The sequence below is a fragment of the Rhinoraja longicauda genome, chromosome 5 (genome assembly GCF_053455715.1).
Source record: "Rhinoraja longicauda isolate Sanriku21f chromosome 5, sRhiLon1.1, whole genome shotgun sequence".
NCBI lineage: Eukaryota > Metazoa > Chordata > Chondrichthyes > Rajiformes > Arhynchobatidae > Rhinoraja > Rhinoraja longicauda.
This window is the reverse complement of record NC_135957.1, coordinates 55,159,414-55,179,508: the sequence shown is the minus strand read 5'-3', so window position 1 is coordinate 55,179,508 and position 20,095 is coordinate 55,159,414. Positions and strand designations below refer to the sequence as shown.

General features: G+C 40.5%; 1 protein-coding gene across 1 annotated transcript in view; it reads left to right on the top strand.

Moving 5' to 3' along the window:
* The window catches only part of hsf2 (heat shock transcription factor 2), a 32,500-nt gene that overhangs the window by 9,521 nt on the left and 2,884 nt on the right, over positions 1 to 20,095 (top strand). Inside the window, exons 3-11 of the mRNA XM_078399591.1 lie at positions 350 to 477; positions 6,162 to 6,286; positions 11,781 to 11,856; positions 13,727 to 13,788; positions 14,637 to 14,715; positions 14,804 to 14,934; positions 17,069 to 17,302; positions 18,197 to 18,302; positions 19,487 to 19,556. Of these exons, the coding sequence (XP_078255717.1) occupies positions 350 to 477; positions 6,162 to 6,286; positions 11,781 to 11,856; positions 13,727 to 13,788; positions 14,637 to 14,715; positions 14,804 to 14,934; positions 17,069 to 17,302; positions 18,197 to 18,302; positions 19,487 to 19,556 (1,011 nt within the window). The remainder of the gene's footprint in view (positions 1 to 349; positions 478 to 6,161; positions 6,287 to 11,780; positions 11,857 to 13,726; positions 13,789 to 14,636; positions 14,716 to 14,803; positions 14,935 to 17,068; positions 17,303 to 18,196; positions 18,303 to 19,486; positions 19,557 to 20,095) is intronic.

The following is a 20,095-nucleotide window of genomic DNA, read 5'->3' as shown; positions in this document are numbered from 1 at the left end:
GATGCTGGTACAAATCGAAGGTATCACAAAATGCTGGAGTAACTCAGTGGGTCAGACAGCAACTCGGGAGAGAGGGAATGGGTGACGTTTCGGGTCGAGACCCTTCTTCAGACTGAAGAAGGGTCTCGACCCGAAACATCACCCATTCCTTCTCTCCAGAGATGCTGCCTGACCCGCTGAGTTACTCTAGCATTTTGGGTATCTCTTTGCTCAATCAGTTTGTATCTAATCTGTCATTTTTTCATTTTACTGTGAGTTAAATGAGTCTGCATTTATCTGTAGCAAGTAACTTGCTGAATCATTAAAGAATCTTTCACTAATGATGAAATCATCTGTAAATGCATTTTAGATGGCTTTCGTAAAGTGCTGAATGTTGATGGTGGTATAGTCAAACAGGAACGTGATGGACCTGTAGAATTTCAACATCCATATTTCAAGCAAGGGCAAGATGACTTGTTGGAAAATATAAAACGAAAGGTGAGTGCCGCCATTTCCTGTGTCCTGAAATGCATTTGCTCCTTATTTTTTTCTTTTTGCCTGTTTTGTTTCCCATTAATTTGTTGATGCTTTATGTAGTTTTAATTTATTTCATGCAGTCATGATTCCATTAATTTAAAGAAAGAGCCAGTGGAAATGGTGAGATTTAAGTAGAGAGCTGATCTAAAGAATCTTATCTAAAATAATGTAACCTGGTTTTAAGAATTTCAAATCAAATCTGAAATTACACCATCCCCATTGAGTAATCCATCTGTTTTATGAAGTTCATCCTAAACAAATTTAAATTTAATTTGAATGTTGTTGCTAATTGCTGAAGGAGCCTATTCTTTTAGCCATGTAATTGTTTAAAAAAAACAAATCTTAAATACTGCTCGTGTTCAAAACACGCCCACAACCTGTTGAAATTGGGAATAAAAACATAACATGCTGAAAATGGGCAGCTATTTGCGAGACTTTATGTTTTCCAGAAGCTGCAGTTTGTTTTGGTACTGTTGAAATCCATAGCTGATTGTACAAATTGGTTCCTTAATAGTCTTTCCATATTATGCAGCATTCAACAAAATCCATCTTGGATTATGCAGTTGAACTAATTCATGTTAGGGCTCGGTAGGAGAATGGTTATCAAATGCCTTTGTCTCATTGGCAGTCTTAATTGCGGAATTGATCATACACAACCAGTATGCAAATGCGATATATTGACATCCTTGCACTGTTTGGCCTCTGAGACGCAGGAAATGTGGTTATCTCTTAACTGTTCTTAGAAACGACACCAGTGTATTACTGGTAGAATAAATGGCAGGGACCTGAGAATGTGCAAAAAGACCATGGGATGCAAGTCTAAATCTCCCTGAAAGTGACACCAAAGGTAGATAGAGAGTAAAAAAGGCATTGGGTATGTTTGCCTTCATAGGCCGAGGCACTTAGAATGAGAGTTGGGACATCACATTGCAAGTGTATAAGACATCGGTTAGACTGCACCGAGTATTGTGTACCATTCTAGTCACTGCACTACAGGAAGAATGTAGTAGCATTAGAGGGAATACAGAAGAGATTCACTAGGATATTGCCTGGAATGGATGGCTGAAGTTATGAGAAGAGATTACATAGGTTGTGTTTATTCCCACAGGAACATAAGATGCTGAATGATGACCTTTTAGAGGTTTATAAAACCGAGGGACGTATGTAGGATAGTCAAATCAAAAAAAACTTTTACTGGGCTGGGGGAATCTAGCGCTAGGAGGTAGGAGTTCAGGGTGAGAGGGGTGAAATTTAAAGGAGACGTTGTTTTCTGCAGCAGTCACATTCCCAAAGGCTCTAGGCTTAAAGATCGCTTGTGAGCCAGCAAAGAAATTAAGAATGGAACGGAAGGATTGCTACTGGCATCGGTTGAACTTGGAAGAAGAAGTTACTGAGAGATAAAGTTGAACAGTAGAATCATAACAGTAAAAATCCCTGGATTACTACCTAAGGCATGCAAATGAACAGAGAGTAAATAAGATTAGAGAAATATAGTCGTGGTTCAAAGAGTTGTGTTAAGGAAATGAGTTCCAAGCTATGGGGCACCAGCTTCAGAAGTGAAGAAACCCAGAGCCATTCTTTTGGAATGGCCTCATTTGTACTGTACTGGGGCTAGCCTATTCGTGAATTTCACACTAAGGGTATATACAGGGTTTTAAACAAATTTGAGTGGGACAGGCAAGATTCAAGCAACAGGTACTTTGTTAAAGAAACAAACAGGTAGTACAGGACGAAAACAGGCCCAATGGCCCACGGAGTATTTGCTGACCAAGCATCTATCTATACTATACGCACTTCTATTTTCCCCACAAATTTACCCAGACTCTAAGACTTACTATGCACTTGGGCAATATACAGTGGCCCATTGATCTATCAAACAGCACCACACTAGGATTTGGAAAGAAAAGTAAATACCCCAGTGAAACCTGTGAAGTCACAGGGAGAACTTGCAAACTTTACACAGAATGCACTAGACGTTAAAATTGTACCGGTGTCACTGGAACTGATTTCGCTCTACCATCTCCAAGAGCAGTGACATAGTAGTAGAGCTGCTGCCTTACCCCGCCAGGGACCAGGGTTCAGTCATGCCCTCGTTATTCCCCACCTGGTCTGGTCAGTACTGGATATATGGCAGATTACTAAGGATACAAAGCGGAGACCAACCCGTTGACAATGTAGATGTTGAAGGCGTGGGTTTAAGAGTCATTCATTTGAAACAGCTTACATGGGTAGAAGACCAAGGGGATGGATTCAATGCTGCAGATATTCCAGTGTTGGAGGTGGTGAATATATACAGAGATAGATTATTGATTAGTACAGGTGTCCGAGGTTATGGGGAGAAAGCGGAGAATGAGGTTAGGAGGGAGAGATAGATCAGCAATGATTGAATGGTAGAGTAGACTCCTCTTCGAATCGTTCACCTTGTTGTGGTGAAGAGGCTTGCATGCCCCCACGATTCCGAGAGCGATGCCATCGGAAGCACTAGCTTCTGGTGGGGGCACCCATGGCGGTAAGGTCGAGGATGAGGGTCCAGACTAAGAACGATCCAACGGCGGACCAGGCGGATGAAGTTATCTTGAACGGCTGTGAAGGTGGATGAAGGCTGCAACAAATCTATCAGCTCCAATCGTCTTGGTTCCCTTGCCATTGGAATTAGTTGATTGATTTGTGAAGGACCGTGTGCTTTTGTAGTGCAACATCAAGTACACGTTAAACAAACACACGCACAGGCGTCTTCGTTCTGACATCGGAACGTAGACCATCATCCTCGACCTCAAGGGATAACCATGATGACGACGAGAGTAGACTTGACGGGCCAAATGACCTGATTCTACTCCTATTCCTTTTGACCTTATGACCTTAATATTTGAGGGCAAAGCTCCAGATGTTGAAAGATAGATGGTCACAGATCGGCTTGTCGATAATTTAAGTATTAAAATCGCATTTGCAAGTCTTAGGCAAAGAATAAATTGGCTACATTTATGCATTTCCTCTTAACTCGCAAAGCTGCCCACCAGGTTGCTTTGTAAATTTCATAATTAGTCTTTTGTGACAGGTCCAGGATGCAGAACTTTTGTTATTTGTCTGACTTCTGAGTCACACCTTTTAAATTAAGAGCATAACCTCTGCTGTGACATTCTGGTCATAAAATGTTTTGATTTTCCCTTAAGCTTGTGATTTGCATTTAGATCTTTGAGGGGTCGAATATTGTCTGACTGTCAGCCCTTTATCATTTTTGTCTTGCTGAATGCCTCTTTATCTTGCTTTAGTAACCTATTAACACCATAGCTTTCATCTTTTTTGTTGACCTATTTTGTTTTTGCCCGCATGCATGCACTGCATTACCATTTTTGCGCTTAATGTATGTTTCCTTTTTGTTTGCAAAATTGTAATGAACGTAGTATGATTAACAGCACTTTATCTGGGAAGAGGGGCAACTTTTACAGCCCATCCCTCTGGGTGCATAGTACAGACACAATAAAGTAAACTTCATGGTCAATTCGGTACTAACAATGTGAAAATAATAGTTGATTTGAATTTGAAGCACCCATGATTATAACTTCCTCCTGAGAAATTAGAGAATGTGAGTTACAAAAAATATATATATATACATATATATAAACATAGCACAAAAAGTAAGGAAATTTGTGTTTGGTAGATTATTTCTTTGTTGTAACAATGCTTCTTGGCAATAAATCTAATGCCGTTGGAAAGCCTGTTTATTTCCCTTTTAAATGGTGCCACATTTGTAAGGAACATGCATTTGTGGGATGAGCAGCAGAGCTGAGTATGTGGGTTGCGCCCATGAAAAATCTGCCAAATCTTCTCTGCCAATGCCCAAACAGCTTATTCTGCCATTGACTCTTGTTCGGTGTTGTTTGGTGGATTGGATGATTGAAGTCTGAAGAATCAAGACATATTGGCAATTTAACAATTTATTCATTTAATAAACAGGAGCCTCAGTAGCGTGTGGAAGAACCATACACAGCCACAACAGCCTGGCACCTCCTCCTCATGCTGGTCACCAGCCTGGTCACACACTGTTGTGGGATGGCATCCCATTCTTCAACCAGCATTTGTCGCAAGTCAGCCAACGTGGTTGTGTTGGTCACTCTGGCACGAACAGCACGCCCAAGATGATCCCACAAGTGTTCAATGGGGTTGAGGTCAGGACTGCTGGCAGGCCATTCCATCCTCTCCACTCCCAAATTCTGGAGGTAGTCTCTGAGAAACCCTGCTCTGGGGGCGAGCATTGTCATCTTGGAGGATAGAGTTCGGTCCCAGACTGTGGAGGTATGGGATTGCCACTGGTTGCAGAATCTCATCTCGATATCTCTCTGCATTGAGATTGCCTCCAATGATGACAAGCCTCGTTTTTCCAGTGAGGGAGATGCCGCCCCACACCATCACACTGCCTCCACCAAAAGATGTTACTCTATCGGTGCAGCAATCAGCATAGTGTTCTCCGCGTCTTCTCCACACTTTGACCCTATGATCCAACTGCCGTAGGCAGAATCTGGACTCATCGCTGAACATAACGTTCCTCCACATGTTCAGGTTCCAGTGCACGTGTTGCCGACACCAGCGCAAACGGGCCTGATGGTGAAGGGCAGTCATGGCAGGCCTCCTGGCAGCCCTATGAGACCGGAGATCGGCTGCGTGCAGTCTGTTCCGAATTGTCTGGGCAGAGAGCCGTCGGCCATATCGTCCTGCAAACCTTGACTGCAAATCTGTAGAAGACAGCCAACGGTTCCTAAGTGCTGACAGGGTGAGGAAACGGTCTTCTTCGGGTGTTGTCTTCTTGGGACGCCCACTTCGCGGCCTGTCTCTGACATCCCCCGTTATATGGAACTTGGCCTTCACTTTGGAGATGGTACTAGGGCTCACTCCAAATAATGCCGCAACTTGGTTTTGCGGAACACCAGCTTGAAGTTGCCCTATCACACGGGCCCTATCCAGATCAGTCAAACGTGGCATGCCGATTCTTGGAGCAGACACCTACTGACCACTGTAGCAGGGCCCATGCTCACAGATGCTGCCAATCAGGTGCCAATCAGGCACCTGATTGTCAGCACCTGGGGGTACCAGAAGCTCAAAACAAGAGTCAATAGCAACAGCAGAATAAGCTGTTTGGCATTGGCAGAGAAGATTTGGCAAATTTTTCATGGGCGCAACCCATATACTCAGCTCTGCTGCTCATCCCACAAATGCATGTTCCTAACAAATGTGGCACCATTTAAAAGGGAAATAAACAGGCTTTCCAACTGTATAAGATTTATTGCCAAGAAGCATTGTTACAACAAAGAAATAATCTACCAAACACAAATTTCCTTACTATTTGTGCTATGTTTATATATAAGTCATAGAATGATACAGTGTGGAAACAGGCCCTTCGGCCTAATGTCCCAGCTACACTAATCCCACTTGCCTGCTCTTGGTCCATTTCCCTCCCAACCTGTCCTATCCATGTAAGATGTATGTGTGTGTGTATATATATATATATATATATATATATTTTTTTTTAATATCCACTTTTAATTGTGCTCACTTTTATTTTCAACCAAATTTGGATATGTATGAACATTATATGTTTGTGGAAATTCACATTGATGCTTGGTAATTCGGTTGTGTTTACATTATTGTAGGTATCCTCGATGAAACCCGATGAAGCTAAAATTCAACAAGAGGGATTGAATGCAATTTTATCCATTGTTCAAGAAATACAAGGAAAGCAAGAGAACCTTGACTCAAGATTAACTTCCTTGAAATGGTATTGCTATGTACTTTTAATTGTTTCCTTAATCAAGTTGCAAAATAGGAACAGAATTTTCTGTTCTTGTCCTTGTGTTTATTGGATCATATAAATACAGAAAATACTGGAGCAAACTGAAATTTGGATTCCTTTACAAGTATGTAAACGACCCCGATGTTTTCCCTAACCAGTTAACACCACATAAAATGTTTAATATTTGCTTAAATTCTCTCATCTAACAAAAAACTATTTTGAAATATCAGTTCATAAGTGAAGCCCTCTTCCTCTAAGAAACATGCACCTTAATACACCCTGCATGATTTATATTGTTCCCCAGTATTTCCCAATATCTCACTTTATTTTAGGAAAGGACAATTTGATATGTTTCCTTTTTTCATGGTGACAGAATCCTCAGCACAGTATGTTCAGTAAACTAGTTAATGATGGAGGTTTCCAAATACAATCTCTAATCTTTGTTTATTTAGGTATTCTCAGCCTCGGTCTTGAGTTTGACTTCACGATATGTACAATATATGTGATCTATTTGGTTAGCATGCAAAACAAAGCGTTTGACTGCATCTCGGCAAACGTGAAAATAATAAACCTAAACCTAGTTGGAATTTAAAATTCTGCCATGTGATAGGTTGTAAGCTAATGTTTTCTTACTTGCCCTCACGTCATGAGTCTAGCGCAGGGATCTCCAAACTATGGCCCGCGGGCCACATGCGGCCTGCCACGAGATTTTATTCGGCTCGCAGCAAGTTCTTAGGCAGCGGGGACTGGAGACAGAAGCTGCCGGCGAAGGTTCGCCGCAGAGCGGATCGCCACTGACCCAGAGCCGGGACAAGGCGAGAGATCGCAGCGCCACCTCGAAACTTCCCTCCTCGCCGCCGCTGCCGCCGCCCAACCTGGGGAGAGAGTGAGGGGGGGAGAGAGAGTCGGGGTTGAGGGTGCAGCGGGTGAGAGCGGGAGCGCAGGGAGGGGGAGGGGGAGGGTGTCAACGGGGTCTGGCTGCTCCCTCCCTCTCTCTCCCAGAGCCAGCGAGATCTGCGCTGCTCCTCCACTCTCTTCTCCGGCCCCGTCTCACCCCGGGGATACGGATATGTGTTTGTTCTTATTTTGCTGCATTAGAAGGAGACGGGGCCGGGGAAGAGAGTGGAGCAGCGGCGCAGATCTCGCTGGCTCGGAGAGAGAGGGAGCAGCCCCAGCAAATGGTGGCGCTCCTTCACCGGACCATCTGACACCCCTCCCCGCGCTCCCGCTCTCACCCGCTGCTCCCTCTACCCTGATTCTCTCTTCCCCCCCCCCCCCACTCTCTCCCCCCACCCCCACTCTCTCCCCCCCCCCCCCCCATCCCTCTCCTCTCTCTCTCCCCCAGTGGTGGTCACTGTATTTTTTCTGTTTTATAAATAATTGTATACCTACGGTGTATATATATATTCCAATATTTCAAGCTCTTTTAAAAAAACGAATATTATTTATTTGTTGCCATATAAACTTAATGTAAACTAACCTAATCTAACCTAACCTAGTTTAACCTTTCCTAATCTAATCGAACGTAACCTAGTCTAAACTTTTTTGAGTTCATGAAATTTATAAAACTCACACTTCTTTATTTTTTCCTACGGCCTGCAAAAATGTGCCAAATATATAATGTGGCCCTCATGCTGAAAGGTTTGGAGGCCCCTGGTCTAGCGTGATACAAGTAGATAACGGGAAGGCCCAGGACAGGAAGGTCAGTATGGGCTATGGGAGGTGGAGTAAAAATGTTTGGCAACTGGGAGACACATAGGCCAAAGTGCACAGAGCGAATGTGCTCTTCGATATATAGGGGTCCACACCAAGAGCAATAGTTTTTTCATAGTTTTTAACTTGCATTTTGATTGTGTTCAGGATATCGCTCTGGTCAGAAATCAATGCATTTCTTGTGGATTTGAATAGTTTTTTTGCAGTGAGATATAACAGAACTAACATGGCTGGCGGTCATGTTAGATTTTTTTAATGCAGCAGATTTTGTTAACAATTAAATGGTGTATAGACAAATGTGAAACAACTGGTAAGGTTCCAGATTTAGATACAGCTGACTATAGTATGATTATTCAGACATTGGCAAATCTGCTAAAGACAAAGTGACTAATCAGGAATATTTGTTACAAATTAAATTCATTGCAAAGGTCGTTTTTAACTTGAAGGGCGAGATCCATATGTGCCAAAAAGAAAAACTGGATTGCTAAAAAGGAAAGGACACCACACCTAAACAAAATGGATGTAGAAAGACACAGATTGGCTGATCTAGAAGAATAAAGTGAGACAAAGACAAAAACTGCAAAAGACAATTGAAAGGAATATAAAAAGCAAACAATTTATACAATTTGTATTCAAAAGAGGGTGGTCAGGAGAGGAGAACTTGCAGAACTTGAAAATAGTGATATTCTAAGTAAGGGAATAGAGGGATTAGTTAGTAAATAGTTTGACAGTATTTATGGTGTGAAAACGGTTAGCATGCAGAGCAAGTTTCCCAGGGTCAAGTAGCTTCCATTGCAGAGGTCTTTTCAAAACAAGAGATAATATAGCAGATGACCTAACTAATGTGATCTGGGAACAGCTGTTTTAGGTTGGTAAAATGCACACGATGTCTAAAAAAGTGAGAGTGAAAACTAAATATTCTTGGAGTTGTGGAGAGTGAACAAAGCTATCAAAAGAAATGGCAGGATATAGATCAGTTGCAGATATGCACAGAAGTGGCAGATGGAGTTTAATCCAGGCAAGTGTGAGGTGTTGTACTTTGGGTGATCGAATGTAAGGGAATAATAACAGGACCCCTAACCTAACAGGCGAACAGAGTGATCTTGAGGGGTCCAGGTTCATAGCACACAGAAGTAGCAACACAAGTAGATACAAGAAGGTGTATGATATGCATGTCTTATTGATTATGGCATTGAGTACAAAAGTCAGGAAGTCATGTTGCAGCTTTAAAGGACTTTTGTTAGGCTACATTTGGAATATTGTGAATAATTCTGTTTTGAAGGATGTGGCTGCTTTGGAGACGGTGCTGAAGAGGTTTATCAGAATGCTGCCTGGATTAGAGGGTATTAACTGGAAGGAGAGATTGGACAAGCTTGGACTGTTGTTTTGTGGAGCATCAGAGGCTGAGAGGAGACCTGATGGAAGTATATAAAATGATGAGAGGCATAGATGGGGGGAAAGTTTAAAGAACTTTTGGCACAGGTGACACATTGAGATAGCTGGTTGAGCAGATGCCTCACATCGCCAGAGACCCAGGTTTGATCCTGACCTCGAGTGCTGATGTATAGAGTTTACATGTTCTCCCTGTGACGGTGTGAGTTTCCTTCCACATTCCAAAGTTTGTAGATTATTTTGGACTGTGTAAATTGCCCCTAGTATTTAGGATGTGGATGAGAAAGTGGGATAACATAGAACTTAACATTAAACAGATGATCAGTGGTCGGCATGGATTTGGTGGGCCAACAGGTCTTTTTCCATGCTGTATCTTTCAATCAATCCAAAAAAAAGATCTGCAGGGCAAATATTTTACACAGTAAGTGAAAGGTGCCTGGAATGCAATGCATCCTGGGGTGGTGGTCCAAGTAGACACATTGATCGCATTGGAGGCTTTTATACTGGCACATAACTATGGAGGGATGTGGATCATGTGCAGGCAGAAGGAATTCGATTAATTTGGCATCATGTTAGGCACACACATAACCCATAGGCCCTGTTTCTATGCAATATTGTTCTATGTAACCAACCTATTATGCACCAATTTGCCTAATTAATGTCTTGTCAGGATAATTTAAAGAATATATATAAATCAGAGTGACTGAGTACTTTAAATTTTGTAATAGGAAACAAGAATAGTTTTGTAAATATTTATGGCTGATAAAATGTGAAACCTTTTGAGAGGATAAGGTGGATGAGGGGATGCCAATCAATTAGAACTTGCCTGCACGGTGGGAGAGAAAGAGCCAAACTCTCTGATTATCAGATATAACAGGTTGTGGAGGCTTCAATTAATCACATTACTTAAAATCTCATCGCTGATGCTCTCAGTACCAGATTTGCAGATAGAAGATGGGCATTTTAAGTAAATAGAAATTTTATATTACAAGTATGTCTGTTTAAACAACCAGCCAAAACTGTGAAACCTGTACTTCACGGTAATCAAATGCGAGGTAATTCATTTTGGGACATAGAATGGTGGTGAGACCGCATTTAGAATATTGTGTTCAGTTCTGGGCACCATGTTATAGGAAAGATATTGTCAAGCTTGAAAGGGTTCAGAAAAGAATTACGAGGATTTTGCCAGGACTAGAGAGTGTGAGCTACAGGGTGAGGTGAGTAGGCTGGGTCTCTATTCCATGGAGCACAGGAGGATGAGGGGTGATCTTATAGAATTGTACAAAATCATGAGAGGAATAGATCGGGTTGATGCACAGTGTCTCTTGCCCAGAGTAGGGGAATCGAGGACCAGAGGACAGAGGTTCAAGGTGAAGGGGAAAATATTTAATAGGAATCCGAGGGGTAACTTTTCCACACAAAGGGTGGTGGGTGTATGGAACAAGCTGCCAGAGGAGCACTTGAAAACACTTGCTTAAGGTGACCATGTGATAAAGATCACAAAATGTTCTTATTTTTCTTGCTTTATTCTTTAGTTCCAAATTCATAGGTGAAACATTCTTGTATTAGATTAAGCTCTTAGGGCTAAAGGAATCAAGGGATATGGGGAAAAAGCAGGAAAGGGGTACTGATTTTAGATGATCAGCCATGATCATATTGAATGGCGGTGCTGGCTCGAAGGGTCCAATGGCCTACTCCTCCACCTATTTTTCTATGTTTCTTGTTTTTGTTTCTAAACAGGGTATAAATTATTTTCTCCAGTGGTTGAGGCGAGAACAAAGGGACAGAAGTCCTTCTGTAATTTTTAGTCTTCATAGAAACATTGCAAGTTTCAAAAGAAGGTAGTATCAGGTGCTTATTTTTCAGCTTGCAATAATAACTGTTAATTTTCAAACTGGGATAGGCTTTTTTTGTTCAGCGAAGTTGCTTAGGGTTATGGATAACAACCCATAACAATGAGATACATTGTTTGAGTAGTCTAGAGTGGCTGATTGATAAATATATCTCTTGATGCTCCTGAACACATCATCAGTGATGTCACCTGGGGTCATTGGGTGTTTCGGTCTTTCAACATCAGACACCCTCGCCCGGGCGACCCAGCCGTGTTTGATCAGACCACGACTTGTGTTCAGGTGGCATTCGCTCCTCCCCATGGACCTCCTCTCTTGATCCTAAATATTTTAGCCCTGTTCTGGTGTAAATTCAAAGCTCTAAGTAAATGAACTGAAATCTATTGATCTTCTCCATGTTCCAATCCCAAATTGTAACGCATCAAGCCGTTGTGATTCGTAGACATTTCATTATCTCCATTTTAGTTTATGACATCACAAAATTGTTTTGCTGCCTAATTTTTAAAAAATGTGTTTATTAACAGGGAGAATGAAACACTATGGAGAGAAATTGGGGATCTTAGACAGAAGCACGCACAGCAACAGCAAGTAATCAGACAGGTAAAATGCTCAGACACTCAGAATCCACATAAAATGTCATTGTCTAACAAAAAAAGTGCTTTAAACTATTTATCCTGTGAAATTGGGTTATCTCACCTACCCAAGCCGTTTCACAGAACATTTTATTTTTTGATTGCAATCGCGTTTTCAAATTTATGAGGCAACCTTCCGAGTCAAAATTTGCATCAAATGGCTTAGAATTCATGTCTGTCATAGTAGTTTACTTAAACTTTCCTGTTTTTTTGTTGTATGACTTCCTGAATTCAATGCATTCTTCAAATTTGGCTCAGACAAGAACACTAGTTATGTTGAAAGGGAAAGCGATATCCCCGACTCTACTCATCCACAGCATTTACCTGGAGAATACTCAGGATTTGGGCTAATTTTCCTGCTCTTTCTGTATCCTACCCCTCCCCTGCCACATCATCTCAACTTCAGCACTCTTGCAACTCTTCATATTTAACGTTTACATGTTGGACATTGGTGATGCCAAGATTTCTTCGGAACACAACCATTCTTGAGTTATCCGCAGCCAGGATTTGCTATATGTTATGACTCAATTAGGAAGATTTGAAGCCATTGTCTCCTGCACTAATCATTATTACACACCATTGATGTACAGAGGGATCTTGAGGTCCCAGTCCATAACTCCTTAAAAGTGGCAACACAAGTAGATAGAGTGGATAGTAAAGAAGGCATCTGGTATGCTTGAGTTCATAGGTTGGGGTATTGCGTATGAGTCAGGCAGTCATGATGCAGCTTTATAGGACTTATAGGCCACATTTGCAGTTCTGGTAGCCCCACTCAGAAAGGATGTGGAGCCTTTGGAAAGGGTTTAGAGGAAGGAGGCTTACCAAAATGGGGGTTTACTAAAATGGATTAGGGTATATTAGCTACAGGGAGAGGTTGGACAAACGAATTGTTTTCTCTCTCGAGTGCTGGAAGTTGTGAGGAGATCTGATAGGTACGTAAAATTATGAGGGGCATAAATAGCATAGGCAGTCAGAATCTTTTTCACAGAATGGAAAAATCAAATACTAGAGGGCATAGCTTTAATTAGATGTGTGGGATTTTTACATAAGGTGGTGAGTGCCTGGGGTGGTGGTTGAAGCAGATATGATAGTGGCATTTAAGTCTTTTGAATAGGCATATGGACATGCAGGGCATGGAGGGATATGGATTAAGTGCAGGCAGATAAGAGTTGATCTTGGCATCATATTTGACATGGGCATTGTGGGCTGAAGGGTCTGTTATTGTGCTGTACTTTTCTATGTTGTACTATCTGTTCCCAAGCCAATTGTTAAATTTTCATTGGCTGCTTTCTCAGTCTGAACCACATTACATTGTACAAACTCAAGAACTAGAATTAAATATTTTTGCATCACCTCGCCTCAATCAACCAATTCCAATTCATATCTCAATGTATCTGCCCTTCCAATCGTAATGCTCTCATTCTGTATCCCCTACTCCTGCATCACAATTGCAGCTTGGTTAGCAAAAAGAAAGCAAAGCATTCTCTAATTCTCTTTTCTGAGTAATCCTTTATTTATCATTTGCTTTACCCTTTTTTTTTCTGATGAACCTCTGTAAAGCAACTTGGGATGTTTTCCTTAAAGATGGTCTGTAAACGTGCAGGGTTTTTGCACAATTTGATATTTGTTAACAGTTCTTTGCTTCATGTTTATTATTTAGATCTGCTGAATCCTAAAATCTGTTAAAAAAAATGTAAACACTTTTACTTATTAGAGTGATTCTGGTTGTTTTTAAATTTTCACATTTGGCCTTAACGTTCTGTAGGAGTAAGATATTGATTTTATTTTCAGACTTTATTTTGAATTTTCAATTATGATTATATATATTGTTTTTTCAGATTATTAAATTTATCGTTAGTTTGGTGCAGAATAACCAAATTGTTACTTTGAAGAGGAAAAGGTATGTCTTGTCTATTTTGCAATTATTTTTTTTTAACATTATGGTCTAATTTCCATTTCTATCATGTCCCAGAAGTTTGGAACACTCAATTTTCCACATAATTGTATGTAGTTTGTAAATATATTTTTATACAAAACACCGTTTGGAAGATTTATTTTTACATTGTAAACAATAGTTGGTCAAATGGTAGCGTTAATTTTCCCCCAGGCTTTAAATTATGTTTCTGAGCATTTAAATTGATGAGATTAATAATTGTTCATGAATTTATTTCCCTCAATAAATTGCAAAGTATTTGTACAACATGCATTCTGCATTATTTTGTATGTTGTGCAATGTTAATTCCTTTAAAGTGTCAATATGTATGAAAATGTAATCTTTAACCTGGTTTGAAATGTCAAAGTTAAACTTCTGTCTGCAGTTCTTCAAATCAATTTGAAATTGTTGCAACATAACATTTCAAATTAACTCGCTATGAAATCTTGTCCATTTTGTATTTATGGTTTTTAATTTGCTAATTGTTGGATTATGTTCTACCTTCTGTCACTGAAGTTATTTACTTGTACAGAGTAAATGCTTACTAATTACCAGTAACATTAAGATTGTGATTGACACCAAATATAAATTTTAGTATGTGTAAGAAGGAACTGCAGACGCTGGTTTAAACTGAAGATAGACCCAAAAAGCTGGAGTAACTCAACGGGACAAGCAATAATCTGGAGAGAAGGAATGGGTGACGTTTCGGTCGAGACCAGGAAACATCGCACATTCCTTCTCTCCAGAGATGCTGCCAAATAAATTTTAGTATGTTCAGTAACAAGTGCATAACTTTGCTTTTTTTAAAACTCTAGGCCAATAATGATTAATACCTCGGGACCTTCCAAGCCAAAATATTTTCACCATATAAAAGAACCGGATGATACAACTCATGTAAATAAGCATCTTTCTTAATTTTTTTTCACTTTTCAAGATGTGAGGTTGAAACTAATTTATTTTTTTAATGTATCTTTCTTGGTAGGTACCTGTGCATGGACCAAATGGTGTCAAACAATGTGTTAGAACCTTAGATGATATTGTGATTTGTGACATTACAGACAAGCCAACAGAAAAAGCTGAAGAAGATGAAGCAACTGTATTTGCTACTAACGAGTATGACTAATTTCTGATTAATTTATATTTTTCTAAGTGTGGAATTTAGTCATAGATTGATACAGTGTGGAAACTGATCAACATGTCCCAAGCTCCACTAGTCCCACCTGCCTGTGTTTGGTCCATATCCCCCCCAAATCTGTCCTATCCATGTGCCTGTCTAACTGTTTCTTAAACATTCAGATAGCCCCAGCCTCAACTACCTCATCTGGCAGCTTGTTCCATACACCCACCATCTTTTGTGTGAAAAAGTTACCCCTCCGATTACCTCTGGTCCTCATTCACGTACTCTGGGCAAGAGACTCTGTGCACGTACCCCATTCACCTACTCTGGGCAAGAGACTCTGTGCATGTACCCAATCTATTTCATGATTTTATACACTGCAATCACCCCTCATCCTCCTGCACTCCAAGGAATAGAATCCAAGTCTACTCAAACTCTCCCTATAGCTCAGACCCTCGAGCCCTGGCAACATCCTTGTAAATCTTCTCTGTACCCTTTCCAGCTTGACATCTTTCCTATAACATGCCCTGAACTGAACCCAATACTCTAAATGAGGCCTCACCAACGTCTTATACAACTGCAACATGACCTCCCAACTTCTATACTCAATACTTTGACTGATGAAGACCAATGTGCCAAATGCCTTTTTGACTACCCTATCTACCTGCGACTCCACCTACAAGGAACCATGCATCTGTACTCCTAGATCCCCCTGCTCTCCAATACTCCCCAGAGCCCTACCATTCACTGCATAGGACCTGCCCATGTTAGACTCCCAAAATGCAACACTTCACATTTTTCTGCATTAAATTCCATCAACTATTCCTCAGCCCACCTGACAAATCAATCAAGATCCTGCTGCAATTTTTCACAACCATCTTCACTATCTGCAAACTTGCTAATCTTGCCGTCAATGTTCTCATCCAAAACAGTAACGGGCCCAGCACCGAACCCTGAGGCACACCACTGGTCACAGGTCTCCAATCCGAGAAGCAACCTTCCAATACCATGTTCAGCTACCTCTCCTTGGATCCCATGCGATCTAACCTTCCAGAGCAGCCTACCATGAGGAACCTTGGCAAAAAATCCATGTATACAACATCTCCAGCCCTGCCCTCGTCGACCTTTTTTGGTCACGTCTTTGTGAAACATGACTTCCCACGTACAAAACCATGCTGACTATCCCTAATCAGCCCTTGTCCATCCAAATGCCTGTATATCCTCTCCCTCAGAATACTGTCCAGTAACTTTCCAACAAGAGATGTTAAGCTCATTGGTCTATAGTTCCCAGCATTTTCCCTGCAGCCCTTCTTGAATAGAGTCACAACATTTGCCACCTCGTCTTCCAGCACCTCTCCTGTATTTAAAGATGACTCGTAAATTTCACGTTCGCAAGTTCTAGGAATAGAATTAGGTTATTCGGCCCATCAAGTCTACTCTGCCATTCAATCATGCCTGATCTCTGCCTCCTAATCCCATTTTCCTGCCTTCTCCCCATAACCCTTGACACCCGTTCTAATCAAGAATTTGTTTATCTCTACGTTAAAAATATCCACTCACTTGGCCTCCCTCAGTGGCAATGAGTTCCACAGATTAACTACCTCTGACTAAAGAAGTTCCTCCTCACCTCCTTTCTAAAAGAGTGCCCTTTAATTCTGAGGCTATGACTTCTGGTCCTAAACTCATAAATTTCAACCAAGGCTCCCGCAATTTCCTCTCCAGTTTCCCACAATGTCTTCGGATATATCTGATGAGGCCCTGGAGATTTGTCTATCTTCATACACGATAGTACCTTCAGCACTTCCTCGACTGCTACACTGACTGCTCTCAAGACACTTCCATTGACCACCCCAGGATCCTCTGTTCTGCTGTCTTTCTCCTTGGTAAATACAAAGGAGAAATACTCTTTGATAGAATTAAATTACAGGATTAGTTGCCCATTCCTAGAAAATCTAGATTTTGAAAGATTTTAGAAACTGTCCTTTAATTTTATTGATGGAGTTGTGTTCTATTCATGGATTTAATTTTGTTTTTGTATATCTGTGTAAAAAAACAGACTGAAAAATATTTGAAAATTCCATGAATCATTTTTTGAATTCGGATTTTGTTTACTTTTATTGATCTATCCAGAGTTATAGAACAGGATAATTCTTTTAATGAAGTGAATGCTAAAAATCAGGATCCACTTCCATCTTCTGAGATAATGGATGTATGCAGTACTGACCATGTTATGAACGCTATGATAAATGACAATGAAATAACAAATACTGAATCATCAATAAGTTCTGAAGATCCTATATCCATGATGGACTCCATTTTGAAAGAGAGTGCAGTTATTTCACAGAACATAAATCTTCTTGGCAAGTGAGTATCCGTGGCGTGTGTTATGATGCGTGAATTTTGATATACTAGTTTTTGTAGTGTCTTAGCAATATTTTTTAAAAAACACACATTCTGAGTGTTTATTCACTGTATGTTAAGATCTTGCTTGTGATTACTGGCTGTTGTATTTGCTTAAATATTTGCACTAGTTTGTGGATTGTAAAGTGTTTTTGATATATTCTTGGAAATTGTACATTTCTCTTTCTGTATTCTAATAGCGACCTACACCATTCCATTTAAGACTCAAGATGAAATCAATGCACATTCATGTCATGGCTGGTGTACTAAATATATACCAAGTTTGAGCCTGCAGATAGATCAACATTTGTGGAATGTACAATGCGGAATAGCACGCAACTAACTTTAAATTGTTTCATGAGTACACTTTCCAAGAAATAATGCATGCATGTATGAATCCATGTTTTTTTATTGTTGTGTTTTTTGATTAAGTAGTGAGATTCACTGATTCTGCCATTGGTAACATCATTCAGATTTAGAGATACAGCGCAGAAACAGGCCCTTCGGCCCACCGGGTCCGCGCCGCCCAGCGATCCCCGCACATTAACACTATCCTACACCCACTAGGGACAATTTTTGCATTTGCCCAGCCAATTTACCTACAAACCTGTACGTCTTTGGAGTGTGGGAGGAAACCGAAGATCTCGGAGAAAACCCACGCAGGTCACGGGGAGAACGTACAAACTCCGTACAGTACAGCACCCGTAGTCAGGATCGAACCTGAGTCTCCGGCGCTGCATTCGCTGTAAGGCAGCAACTCTACCGCTGCGCCACCGTACCGACGTGATCCTTGCTAGAAAACCTCCATGAACTTGAATATTAGCATTAGTGAGTATTAAACAATCATTTGCTTTGCAGGGTAGAACTTATGGATTATTTGGACAGTATTGACTGTAGTTTAGAAGATTTTCAGGCCACGTTATCAGGAAAACAGTTCAATGTGGATCCAGATATTTTATCAGCTGTAAGTACCCATCTTGTAATTTGGTTTTTGAATTTGAATTCAACCTAAACTGAATTTTTCATTTGTGCCAGACGGTAATTAACTCTACATGAGATAAAACTAGACCTTATTTTTTAGTTTTTAGTATTATAAGTATTTTTAATTATGTTTAAGGCATGTATCTTGTTTAGCTAGTATTCACTTTGTCTGGTAGTATGCAGAAGCTGTTATGAATCAGTAATATTCCATAAATGTGCTAATGGATGGAGATGTGGGAGGCCGTATAGGGACATGTGTTACAGTTACAGGGGAAGGTACTGGAAGGGGAAGGGGGGGGGGTAGGGGAAGGTTTTGGTGGAAGGGATGAGTGAATGATAGAGCAGTCTCTGCAGAAGGCGAAAAGGGGCGGGAGGGTGTGAAAATGTGACTGGTGGTAGGATCACATTGAAAGTGATTGCAAAGTCGGAGGATGGTGTGTCAGATGCAGAGACTGGTGAGGTGAAAGGTGAGGACCTGGGGAACTACCTGAGACCAAGCTGTGACTGTTTCATCACATACTTGGACTTAGTCTACCCAGACCTACTGGATCTCCCAGTTGTTACCATTTTAATCCCATTCTCATACTTGATCAAAGTTTGTGAAATATTTTGTTTATAATTTCTCCTCTTAGCCATAATGTTCACAAAGGAAAATTATTCAGTATTGGGGTTTTACTTGCCTTTGGGAGGTTTTTAAGTTGGTTCATAATTGTTCCTTTGCCTCTTCTGACTTTCTCATTTGCTTTTTAATAATGGTATGCAATAGTGTCATTAATTTCCCAGAGCACAGATGTTTAAAGGGAGTGTGGGAAACAGGAGCTCCAATGAGTTTAAAGGGGTCCTTGTGAATTTTGAGAAATTGGGGAAATGGGACTTTGGTGAATTTAAAAGGAGTAGAGCCATGTCAAATTTTACTGTACTGTGCATGCATAACTGTCTGGATGTCCTTTTGATTTTAAGTCAAGAAAGCGTGTGTTGTAAGATCCTATTGGCTATTATTCTAGTACCGTGATTATTTTATAAACTTTATATCCAAACTGTTCTGAGTATAATTTGAAAGATTGTAAATGGGGTATTGCTGATTATGCAAAGTTGGAACTAAGTGTTTATGTACCATGATTCCATTATTTAAATTTAATATATTTTCATAATTTATTTTAATGGTAGGTATCAGGAACTAAAGAAAACCTTAATGGAACAGAATACAAAGTGGATGAAAGCAAGTCTTCTAATACTGGTTAGTAATTGTAAAATTTTCATTTGCCATTGGCAGTTAGAATTAAATGTCGATTTTCCATTTTTTTTAAGTCTCCTTTTATCTGGGCATTGGAACAGCATAGAATGTCTTAACTACACCACTCTTAACCTTTGTCAATCAGGCTAACTTGATGTGTCAGTTCATCTGAGAAGCTTAGTTGCTGTCTGACTAGCTTTGCCTTGATGGGACATTCAGCTGTGAAACTGACTGGTACAGGCACAGCTGCCTGTGGCAGTCAGATTCCCTAAGGAACGATTGTCCTAAAAGTGGAATTTGGCTGCATGGATTCTGCTGGAGTCCAGATAGTATGGTTAACCTGTTCCTCTCTGAAGATCGTTGTGGTTGAGAGCATCGCAGTGTTAGCAAGCATATATAGAAGTTATTCATTTTCTCAACTGATGCCCTTAGATGGAGGCAATTATTCTAACTTTCATAGCAGCACTGTGCCTCCCTTTGTAGCCTGGAAAGTATTCTGAACAGAATTATACTATATATAGGCAATTTGAATGTGTTTATTC